Here is a 12,098-nt window from a genome sequence, read left to right on the forward strand (position 1 = left end):
CCGAGCACAACCCCGCGCGGGCGCGAGAAAGAAGCCAACAGAGTGAGCTGCTTCGCGGATACACGACGGAGAAGACGAGTGTCCCCATCACCCTGCGTTTGATGGGTCCCCCGTCTCCGCTGGTTGCACCACAGATGTCGACATGGTCCTTCTAGGACCACCACAAAGGTCCCAGTGGGAGGGCGAGCGGGCAGCAGCTCGTAGCCAGGTGTGACGAGGGTGGATCAGGATCCTGGAGGGTCCCACCAGCTGCGGCTGCACTGGTGGACGTCAAGCTGCTCTCTGAAAGCACGAGCAATGGCCACGAGCAATGGCCACACCATGGAGAGTGTTCATGCGGTGGTGAGGACACACTCCAGGAGGCCTTTGAAGTCCTGTCCCTGGAGGATAAAGAGCGGTGGGAGAGACATGGCTCAGCCCCACGGAGCACAGCAGCAGATGGTGAACCAAAGCATGGCCAAGACTCGGTGCTTACGGTGACACTGGTGCCTCTGGGCTGTCCCCAAAGGCTCCTCCTGGGAAACCAGAGGTTAAAACTGAGTTGGGCATCTGGTGATGGTGCCTTCTTGGTGCACCGCCTGCATGGAGCCAGCTGATGGGCCACAGATGCACCAGGCACCTGGAGACACCAAGCAGCATCCGACAGATAAACCCACCTTTCACCCTGCAGGTTCTGGGGGAGAGCAGCCTACCGCCAGGGCCCCCACCTCCACTCAATGACCTTGGACATGGACGTAGACGATTTTCAACTACCCTGAGAGCAGAGATTGAGACATCTGCCCCAGCAAGATGAGATCCTTCTAGGCGCCCCATCCCTTGGAGTCCTACTCGGCTACGAAGAACAGCACTAACTTCACTGATGTGCCTGGCTGCGTCTGCCTTGTTCGGCCACACGCTGGTGGCCGGAGACGTTGGGACCCTCCACTCTGCTCACACAGGTGGCTTCTTCAGAAAGTCCAGCAGGTTACAGAAGACTGAAGAATGCACATTTCTGAACGTACATCGTCCTTCCACCAACGAACCGCCGTTGAAAAGAGAAATCACGCAGCAATTCAACCGCCCCCCGTGTCGGAGGCAGCAAGCGCTGTCTGTTGCTTAGGAACAATCTTTATCCTACAAAATGAAGACGCACGCTCTCCAAAGAGTTCTTTCAGCGCGCCCGATGCGTGTCTGTCTTGCTCAGAAGCTGACCCGCCTCCTAAATAAACCGCGGGGAGAAGTCTTTGTGCTCCAGATACAGCCCACTACAGCCGGCCGTGAGTCGAGATGTGGGGTGTACGCCCCACGCCCAGCCATGGTGTGAGCTACAGGGCATGTACTCTACACCCAACCATGAATCGAGTCATAGGGCATATGCCCTACACCCAACCATGCCTCAAGATGCAGGGTACAGCTGTCTGTTGAATTGGGTCAGGTGGAAACCCCCACCGCTGCTCCAGCCTGTCCGTAGGTGGGACAGCAGGTGCCTCCTGCTTCGAGTCCCTCTGCCTTTGCCCGGCTGCGGTGTTTGTTGTTGCACCTGGTTGTTTTCCCCAAAGAACAAAACATCCTTCAGCTGCTCAGAAGAGCACGAAGCCCATCGGTCCGTTCTCTGGGGCTCGCTCTCCTTGCCAGGCACAAGGACCTTGCTGGGACCTCATCTGGGAACAGCAATGTGCCACCACAACCAGCCACCAGCTCCTGCGTCCAGTCTACAGCAAAGTGTCCAAAAGCAAATCTCATCTCTTGGGGTCCTTCAGTTAAGATAACCTGGTTTGCAGAGCTATCTTATCCGAGATGCCAACAGGAGCGTCTGCCAGGGTGGAGCAGGTAGTGACCCGAGAGGCCTTGCAGGACACAACGCCGGAGCTCTTCTTCTTGCGGTAGAAGTAGGTGCTGAAGTGGAACCAGAACTTGTCATGGAGGGAGGCGTAGATGAAAGGGTTGTAGCAGGCAGAGCTCATGGCCATCAGGTGACAGGAGACCTGGATGACATTGACGTACCTCTTGTCCAGGATGGTGAACTCCTCGTCGATGTCTCTGATGAAGTTCACCACCTGGAGGGGCAGCCAGCAGATAGCAAAGCACACCACTGAGACGGTGAGCACCCGGAAGGTCTTCTGCTTCGTTTGGGTCCATTTGTCTAGTCGGGGACAGGCAGCACCCGGGACGTTCCTCCTCTGCAGGTGGTAGGTGATGGCACAGAAGGAGACCAATACCGCCAAAAGCGGGAGCATGTAGGACAGCAGGAGCATCAAGCACGAGTACAGCAGCCGCGCTCTCTCCTCGTGCTTCCAAAACTCTTCGCAGATGATCATGTCGTGGCCGATGGTGTTGAGATCCAAGTAGTGGGTGTGCAGTGACGTGGGAAGAGAGGCCACGATGGAGAGTAACCAAATGCCAGCCACGAGGCAGATGCAGGACCTGCGGCTTATCCTCCTGCGAATAGGGTAAGCCACCACAACGTAGCGGTCGATGGCGATGGCGGTGAGGGACAGCACCGAGACGAAGACGGTGGCGGCCTGCATCAAGGTGACGAAGTAGCACATGAACACCCCGAAGAGCCAGCCCCGCTCCTCGAAGGCGTAGGAGGCGGTGAGGGGGACGCAGGCCAGGCACATGATGAAGTCGGCCGCCGCCAGGTTCCCGATGAGGAAATTGGTGGTGCAGTGCAGCTTCTTGGTGAGAGCGATGAGGAGGACGAGGAAGAGGTTCCCCGTGCACGCCACCGCTACCAGCGTGGCGTAGAGCGGGATGAAGAGGGGCTTCAGCTCCAGGAGGAGATCCAGGCCGGTGAAGAGAGGGGCTGAGCCGTTCTGCCAGGAGTCGTTGGGCAGCGGGCGGTGAGCCATGCCGTCGCTCCGGCGGCCGATGCCACCTCTCCACGCCTCGGAGTTGAACAGGGACGAGGCCGTTAGCCCTGAAAGGGAAAGAAACGGGCGTTGGTTGTAGCTCTGGGCAGAAGAACCGGTCCCCGGGCTCTGGGGCCTCTCGCACAGCCCCGTCGCGACGCACCGGCCAACTCAAAAGACGCTGTGACTTTTTAAGAGCGGGCACATCCTGCGGCAGGCGCAGCGGGGCTTCGGTACAGGGAAAACGGGCAACCTGGCTACGAGACGGTAAGTCGGATGGGACGGAGGCAGCAGCTTGGGATGCTCTGTGGAAAACCACCCGGGAGCTGAGCTGACATCAAGCAGGAACAAAAGGCACTCCGGGAATTTTTTTTCACTTCTCGTTTTTTCCCCGCCAACCTTGTCCCAATCTGCCGGCCCTGGCACTGCCCTCTGGCCCCCCGGCTCGGCAGAAGGGTCCTCTCCATCCCTCTCCCCTCTCTCCACCCCAGCCCACCCCACCGTTCCCCTGCCCCACAGGGTTATTTTACCCCAGTGGTTGTTCCCCCACCACCCCGGGTGGTTTTCTCCCACCTTCCCGTGGAGCGGCTCTGTCTACAAAACCACTGACGGCAGCACAGCGGGGATGACGTCAAACATATTCAAGCCAAAAGTGTAAGAAAACGAAGATTTACCCTCCAGGACGCTTCTCTCGCCCCCCGCGCTGTCAAATTTACCATTTCATCCCCCTCCCCAGGACCTGGCCAGTCTCCTTCCCCGCGGTGACGAGTCAAACCAGCACTAATTAAGTAGCCCGCGTAATTAACCGGGAGATATCGGGGTTTCCCACGCCGCACGCGCGCTGCGGACGCAGCCCCGGTCCCCGCGCCCTGCCCGGGCTGGGAACGCAACATCCCAACTTGCAGCCGCGGCGCCGGTACGATCCTTAATTTAAAGAATAAATCTTCAGCCTCCCCCCCCCCTGCCGGGGGTCGGGCCGGCCCCTCCCCTCCCCGCGCCGCCGAGCCCCCTCCCGCCCCGCGGCACATCGGCGCTGCCGGACCCCCCGGCTCCGGCCGGGACCGTGCCCGCCCCGGGGCGCGTACCTGGGCCCGGGGCCGGGGTGGGCGAGCGGCTCCCGGCCCGGCCGATGCTCCCGCCGAGGTGCGGAGCCCGCGTTTCGGTGCCGGGTGTTTGTTCCCCGGGAGATCCCGGCAGCCGCAGTTATTCCTCACCTCCGCTTTCGCTCGGGTTTTTATGAGGTTTGTTGTTTGGGTTTTGTTTGTTTGTTTGTTTGTTTCTCTTTGTTTTGCGCCGCTGCCTGAGCTTTTAAGCCCCGGAGGAACGGGACGTTTCCACCCGCCGCGCCCGGTGTTCCAGGGATTCGCGGGGACGCGCACGTCGCCCCCCCGCTGCCGAGCGGGGACCGGAGCGCGGCGGGGCGGCCCCGGGGCTGCTCCGCAGAGCCCCCGCCCGCCCTCGGGGCCGGCTCCAGGCGACCCCCCGTCGGGGGAGGAGGGACCCGCAGGCGACCCTCCCTCCGGCAGGGAGGGAACGGGGCGAGCGGGAGCGCTTGCAGCTCCCGGGCGCCCCGTCGAGGGTCCCGAGCCGGGGGAGCGAGCGGGTGGGGGGCGAGGGCAGCCCGGCCATAGGGTGGGGGTGGCCATGGGGTGCGGGCAGCCGCAGGACAAGGGTGGCCCATCTATAGGACGGTGGTGACCCACCGTGGGGTGAGCGTGGCCCAGCCGCAGGGCAAGGGCGGGGGGGTGAGGCTGGTCCAGCCGTGGGTTGATGGGCACCCAGCCATGGGGTGAGCATGGCCCAGCCAACGGGGGCCACCCGCCAGCCGTGGTGTGGGGCAGGGCCGTGGGGACAGCGTGTACCCCACGGAACTGAGCCCCCTGCGCACACCAGCACTAGCCCGTGCCCAAAACCAGACGGCTCCAGCGAGGGGATGGGGGAGGAATAGCATCCAGCCCCCAGCCAGGGGAGGGTGAATAAAAACGCTATTTTGCATTTTGTTTCCTGGTGAGAAGGACGCCCGGGGCTGGCTGGAACCCCCGGCCGGGAGCAACCCTGGGACCCAAGACCCGAGAGGTGCTGGGTGCTCCCAGCATCCGGCCCAGCCCCGCTTCCAACGACCGGGAATTGAGCAGAATTGGCCCAAAATGCAAACAGGAGCCAGGACCAGCCATCACACGACTGGTTTTCTCTCCACCAAGCCACCAGCTTTTCCCCTTCTCCCAGGAACACCTCAGGTCTCCTGTTACCACGGATGTGCTGGAGAACCTCGGTGCTCGCGGGACTGGCGCGGAGGCACACCAGGAATACGCGACCTTTTCCATCAACGGGCACTTACCTCCAAGGTAGCTTCAATATTGACATTTTTAAGAGCTTGGGGAAAAAAGCTTCATCACTGAAACACTTTGCACAGACACTCGAGAAAGCTGCTGCGACACGCGTTGGGCGTTCAGGGACACACAAGAATCAGGATTAGATTTTTATTTCTTGGCTGTTCCTTCCTGCGTGTGTTTACAAATAACGTAAATGTCTTTAAAAACCAGATAAACCCCATCTGTCTGTGTGCTGTCCGCTCTTGGAATGGAGCTGTTAGGATTTAAACTCCTTTGGGTCGCAGGTCTCCGTTCTGAAGCGAGCTGGGTGTACGGGCTCGGGGCACCACCCCGCCACGGCATCATCCAGCCACCACCAAAGGGGTCTTTTGCAAAAAAAAAAAAAAAAAAGGCAATTTTGGATTTAGGGCAAGCATGATCCACATGGTTGAAGTCACTAAAACCATTCCTCTCCCAAATTCAGCGTACGCGTGAGCGCTGCGCTGTACCCGGCTCAGCCCAGGTTGGCTGTATGGGCAGAGCCTCCGAGGGCATTGGAATTATTTTAACGAGCTTTCTGCTTTTTATCAGAGATTTTACATGCAGTCAGGCTGTCAGAGCAGCGCTTTAAACCAGGTTTGAGGTGGGGCAGCTCGGACAGCGCCCCTGCTCTGCTAAAATGGTGTGGTTAAACCCAGCGGAGCTGCTGGGGCAGTGTGGGGGGCTCTCAGCTGTGCCTAAAGCAGCCAAAGGTGCTTCCAGAGGTGACATTAATTCCCCAATTAGGTATAAAAGGTCACACCTGACTTTTTTTTCTCTGGTCTCTGCAGAGCTCAGCAGGCTGCTGGGGCTGAAGCGATTTGCTCAACTTAGAAATAGCGATTAAAGTGCTTCCCAGAGCTTAAAAAAAAAAATTCCAGTGGAGAAAAAAACCCAAATGAGTTTTTTTTTTCTGCTACGTGGGAGAGGAAAGAGCTGCCTTTGGTGGTGAAGGGGGTTTCCACCTCCTTGGTGTTATGGTATAAAGGTGCTTTTGTTCCCAAGGAGGAGCTCGATTACACGGATCCTGTGCTGCCTGTGGGGCGGAGGAGCGAGAAGGGGTTACCCAAAAATGTAAGTACTGAGTGCTGGAGCTGCTGGTCTGCCTGTGCTTCTCCTGGGAGCCACTGCCGGAAGGTGAGCTGGGGGTGTGTAGGGGGCAAAAAAATAACATGAATGTTTTTCTCAACAGCCTCCTGAGCCGCTTTGCAGGCACAGGAGCGTGCTTGTGGTGTTGCTTTGCTGGGAGGTGTTGCGTCGCTGGCCGCGTACCTGGCCCATACCCAACGACTTCAGGTAATTAAATGAGCAGAGAAATGGTCATGGCTGAGTCAAACGAGCGGGCTGGGCTGGATGGAGAGCCAGGCATGAGCTCCACCAGCCCTTCTCCCCGCTGTCGTCCTCGCCTTACGAAGAAAATCCAATTTCTGCTGAAATTGCGTGTTTGTAGGGCAGATGTTGTTGCATAAGGAAATTCCAGAGAATTCCTTGTTTGCTTTAAGCGACTCAGGGCCCTTCCCTGTCACCCCTAAACATGTGTCTCTGAGCTGGGGTTCTGCCTTTCCTCAGTGCTGCTGTTTGAAGGTGTCCATGGGCTTTTCTGTGGGAGCAGGGACGAGGGGTACCCGGGGGGAGCAGCATCGCTCCTGCTGGCGTGGGCAGCAGTGGCTTTGGCGAGGTGTAACCGAAGAGCCCATGGGGCGAAACACAGCGGTGGCATTCAGGAAACGCGGTGGGGAGTCACCAAACGTTGCTCCTGTGCCGGAGGCTGAAGCTTGCTGGTGACCAGTGCGAGTGCTGCTGTTGATGGGTCGCGTCTTTCCCTCTGTGGCATCCGCTCGGAGCGTGCATGGGCTGTGCTTTCTCCTCCATCCTCTTTCCCACCTTCTCGTGCAGCCTCTGCCACAGCAGAGGTGCTCTTTTCCACTCCGATTTTTCCTTTCGGAAGTGATTTCCAGCTTATTTCAAGTTAGCGAGTTGCCAGATGATCGATAGATACACGGATAAAGGCTTCAGAAACGGGGGCTTGGGAGAAATTAGTCTTAATTGGGCATTTATTACTGTAAAAGAGCTGCATGGTGTGATTAAAAAGAGGAAGCGGGTATTGCTTCGATATTGATTTCGGTGGCAAGATGAAGTTAATAATGTACCACTTCTAACGAGGTTTGAGTGGCAGACAATAATATCAGTGTCCACTGACTATAGTAATTATTTCGTTTCCATCCCGTTGTGCGAGAGCGTTATGACAAGCTTGGTGGTAACGAGAGCTGAAATTAAACCCGGGGCTAATTACCCTGTTGACCCAAGCGATGGGCTGAAGTTAAGACAGGGCAGATCGCAGGCTCAGCAAAGCAGCAGCTCATCCCCTGGCAGCAAAGCTGGGGGATCGTTTTTGGGATCATAACGTAATTTTCATGACTCCGCAGGTCCCAGCGCCTTTGGTTTGCCTCGGGAATGGCAGGAAGAGTTTGCTGGGGATTTGTGTTTGTGGTTTCTGGGAGGGTAGGACCTAGATCCTTGTCCCAGCCAGCCAGGGAGGGGGTTGATCTCAGAGATAGGGTAAAAACAAAGCTGAAAATGTTTGGAGGTGCAAGGGAGGGGGGGAACCTCCCTGACCAGCTCATGCAGCTGAATTCCCCGTGGACCCTCTAATGGTTTTAGGTCACTTACTGTCATTACTGTAGGGCAGCAGATTCCGAAGGCGCTGGGAGGGCAACAAGCATCCAGAAATGCACCCGGGGTTTGCAAAGTTGGTACAGGAAAAAAAAAAAAAGCAGCTGCTTTTCCCCCAATCACAGACACCATCTTTCAGCTAAAATACTGTTATGAATTTTTTATTAGAAGTGTCAGGACAAGCAAGTTTTAAACCTCTCAGCTATTCAGAAATACGCTGTTGTGAAAGTGCTTTGGAGCAGTTACTGCCCCTCGTGAAAAGATTGAGGTTTTGTAATTTTTATCTTTCCTTTTCTTCTTCTTCCTGTGGAAGGAAAAACAAATCTTTGCTTCTCCACAGGCATCGCTTGGAGGTCAGATGTATTAATTACTGAATGCCTCATAAAAAGGGAGTGTATAGGAACAGGGTTGCTTGTTACTGAACGTGGCCGGGGTACCTGGCTGCCAGATCCAAAGCTGGTCATTGCCCATCAGCTCTGTTTTCCTTGGAAACCTCTGATTCCACATGCAGGAACTTCTCATCTGTTCCTTCGTAGCTTACTTAAATAAGGGAAAATGAATCATCAACAACTGGAATTGTTTTGGTAACCGGAATGGAAATTGTCAGAGCAGTCCTGGGAGAAGCCCTGCAAAGTTCTCCCTGTTGGTGGGAGAAGGCTGTTGGTTTCCCTTGATCTGACGGACGTGGGTTGGGGTTGTTCACGCTGGCTGAGAGCGGCCTTCAGGGGCGAGGACTCAACCCCACCGAGTAACCAGTGGGAAGAAAATCATCTTTGTTTCTGTATCACAGTCTGGCTGAGAGCTGCTGTGAAGTTTTAAACAGCAGAACAATCTGACGAGGAGAGCTGAGGGCTCCTCAAACATCATTCGAGATGGGAGAGGGAGTTGGAACGTGACAGCGGCAGGACGTGTCGCGGGGTGGCCGGAACGGAGTACATCCACGCCGAGTCGGCTGGAGCCTTCGTCTGGATCCGGATGCAGTGCAGCCAGGGCAGTCCGACAGCAGCGCTGGGAGCTTTTCCCTCTGCCTGTGCTTATCCTGGAAAAACCTTTTCTGACCTGATCTTTACTGCTTCCAAAGACCTGGTAGGGTAAATCACTCTTATTCTGAAGCTCGTAGTGCCCTGCACCAGGAGTTTCCATCTCTGAGTGGATACAAGGGATGGATTTGAAAGCTGCAGCCCACCCTGCTGATCCCTGGTCCATGAGCCAGTGATGCTTCTTGAGGCATCTGCTATGACATCCTGGTGTCCATCCTAGCCCGTACAGGTGATGGCCAGGAATCAGAGTTTCCTGTGGTTTTTATCCTTCTCTTCGTGTGTTGGTCGCCAGGTTGGCTTTTAGAAATAACCACAGGTTCCAGCACCTGCAGGACATCGCCAGAGAGCAACCGGAGCGGGACCACCTGCAGGCACTTCTGAACACGTCAGTCTTCATCACCTTTTCTGCAGAATGGCAATCGCCGTGCAGACCTTCCTCCTGCAGCGGGCTGCAGCTTTTCCTACCCTGAGCTCCTAGAGAGCCTGTCAGTTAGAAAGCAGGACAGAATATTCTTGGCATCGTTCCGTGGTGCTGCCAGCTCGTGCTTCAGTGGGATTGGTTTTATCGGTTTAAGTACACGGTGAACCGTGGCTCTTCCTGGTGCGGGTGGGTGGGAGTTCTTGGGGAGGGTCAGGCTGCCTTCGTCAGCCCACGTGGAGCACAGACGAGAGGAGCCACCCTCGACAGGCACAGTCGTGCCACTGCCCATGCCCGTTTTCCCACGGATACGTGCGAACCTTAGCAGTGGGTTAAACTCATGCGTTGGCTTCTGCTCGATAGGTGGATTAATCCATTTATAGAATCATAGAATGGTTTGGGTTGGAAGGGACCTCAAAGATCATCCAGTTCCAACCCCGCTGCCATGGGCAGGGACACCCTCCACTACACCAGGTTGCCCAAAGCCTCATCCAACCTGGCCTTGAACACTTCCAGGGATGGGGTAGCCACAACTTCTCTGGACTGGAGATGGTGGATTATATTCTGCAGAGACATTAATCAGCCTCAGCCATTGCCAGACTATTTTTTTTTTTTCTTAGCCAGTCGCTGTTGGAGGTGCAGCTTTCAACAAAAAGGTGCTTCGAGGCACTGGTTTTCCAGCCCCCTTTCCCTCCTCCCGTGCCTTTCCTGCTGCCTGACGTGCCCCGTGAGCCTGGCTGTCCTTTCGGCTGGTGGCACCCGCCGCGATGGCCCTTGCGGTGCGCCCACGAGGCAGCATCGGGCTCTCTTAGGTTGTGCTTAGTTCTGCCCCATCTTGAAAATAAACCAGTGGCAGCTTGATGGTGGTGATGTGTCACAACGCCGGTGTGATCCATCTCTGGCAAGTTTGAGGGGGTAGAGAAATGCTGTTTCATGCAGAGAGAAGGGTCAAGTGTTGTCTGTAAAAGGTACAAACTGGAGCGGGGCTGATGTTTCTGTTGTCATTACTGGTTTCTCACACCTGAAAAATCGTCTCCTGTATTTGGCAGCAGGTCTGTGCTGGTGCACAACAGTCTGGACACGATGCTTTCAGACGCTGCTGCTGCGCACCCGTCTGCACCCACTGACTGTTTGTTTTTTCTCTGTTGCTACGCTGTTATCAACAGCTCCTTGTTTTGCTTAGCCTGGTGCATCTCCTGGCACGAGAGTTATTCCCACGTGTACGAAGGCTGGTGTTGCTCTATAAGTGAAACAAACAAAAAAAATCCCTAGTGAAGATGCTGCTTGTGCCAGCAAGTTTTTTTATTGATAGAAGCCAAACAGCTTCCTTTTCCTAGAATAAACCATAATAGCTCGGAGTAAAGCCCTTGCTAGGTAAGCTGTGAGTACATAAAGCAGCATGACGCATCTGGGCAGGGTTGTTGCACTTGATGGTGCTGCTACGTGTGGTTTGAGAGATCTTGTAAAGAAGTTCTTGGGGGTGTGAACAGAGGAGTTCTCGCTGCCATTTTGGGGGTTTAATGGGATCCATCCCAAATTGGATTTTGGCTGGGTCTGTACCCAAAGGGTGGACCACGTGAGAGCCCCCAGCTCATCCTTCTGAACCCCTCCGTAGGGTAGTGCCTTCCCTGCCTGTTGTCCCTCTCCTGGAGCAGCTCATGGTCAGACTACTCAGATGGAGATGTTTCTGTACAGTAAAAGTGTGGTTAGGTTAACACTAAATAAAAAATAGCTCGTGTGCTTATAAAATAGTTTTGGGGAATTTTTTTTTCTTTTTTTTTTTTTGTTCTGAAGAGGCCAGATCAGGTCTTTCAGTCCTGCTGTTGACATCCCAGTTAAGTTAGACTGTCAGCCAGCCTCCGGAGCAGGCCTGCAGATGGAGAGAGATGCAGATGGATGCTCGACCTGAATGTCAATCTAGAATTTAGAATTTAATTCTCTGCTGAAAAGATGCTGCTGCGGTGCCTCAGGACCTAATTTACCTCCTTGTGCTGACAGGACCGATCAACAGCCACAAGCAGAAAAAGGGCGTTTCTTCCTGACCCGTGTCCAGCATGACAGCGGAGCGGAGCCGTGCCACGCTGTCCCATGCTCATCCCGCTCTCCTGGCCACACCAAAGCTGGGAGAGCCAACCTCACAGCATGGGACACCATCCGACCCCGTGATGATGCAGATGCGGTGCTGCTCAGAGCGGGAGCTGGTGCACCCCTCGGGGACGGAGACGCCCGCTTGGAGCTGGATGCGGCTGTTCACGAAGGTCTCTGATGATCCATTGAAATCACCAGCATGAGTTCTCTTCTCCTCCTCCATCACAAAGCATTTGTTTGGCCTTCTGGCCTCCATCCTGCTTGGTACTGATTTATCCTGGTCTTTTTTTTTACTGAAAGTCCCTTGGGCCTGATGAAGACAGTCATGTAGACCGGGCGCAGCGGCAGGACTCTCTCCCTGCCATCCTGGCAGAGCGTGCAAAGGGTTGGAATAGCTGCTCTGCCCTGCAGGATCCTCCTGCACAAGAACCTGCTCGGAGCAGCTGGTGTTTTGGACAAATCGAGGCAGACAACCACCTCGTTCTTCCGTCATCTGGACAGACAGACATACACAACTAACCAGCAAAGGACCTGCGTGTGCCTGGCAGAGTATCGCTGCAAATCCAAAGTTGCTCGGCTAGTTCTGTGTTTGGGCAGCAATGCTGCCCCTGATCCTTTCCTTGGGCTTCGGAGCTGTTTTTAAAAATGAAATGGTGGGAGCTACTCTCTCCGAGGTCCCTCTTCTAGAGGAAACGCT

The 12,098-nt window shown here is 55.6% G+C and overlaps 2 protein-coding genes across 2 annotated transcripts in view; one reads left to right on the top strand and one right to left on the bottom strand.

Annotated features, from left to right (window-relative positions):
- LOC104371082 (protein-L-isoaspartate(D-aspartate) O-methyltransferase) overlaps positions 1 to 12,098 on the top strand; it is a 28,092-nt gene that overhangs the window by 3,870 nt on the left and 12,124 nt on the right. The window lies entirely within an intron of this gene.
- LOC104377304 (prolactin-releasing peptide receptor-like) lies at positions 1,740 to 2,831 on the bottom strand. The gene has a single exon (XM_009984078.2). The coding sequence runs from the start codon at positions 2,829 to 2,831 to the stop codon at positions 1,740 to 1,742; it is 1,092 nt and encodes a 363-aa protein (XP_009982380.2).

Source organism: Tauraco erythrolophus, chromosome 6, assembly GCF_009769465.1.
Source record: "Tauraco erythrolophus isolate bTauEry1 chromosome 6, bTauEry1.pri, whole genome shotgun sequence".
Lineage (NCBI taxonomy): Eukaryota > Metazoa > Chordata > Aves > Musophagiformes > Musophagidae > Tauraco > Tauraco erythrolophus.

What these genes read in the sequence shown, in the direction of transcription:
- LOC104377304 (XM_009984078.2), bottom strand. Translation starts at nt 2,831, where the DNA reads ATGGCTCACCGCCCGCTGCCCAACGACTCCTGGCAGAACGGCTCAGCC.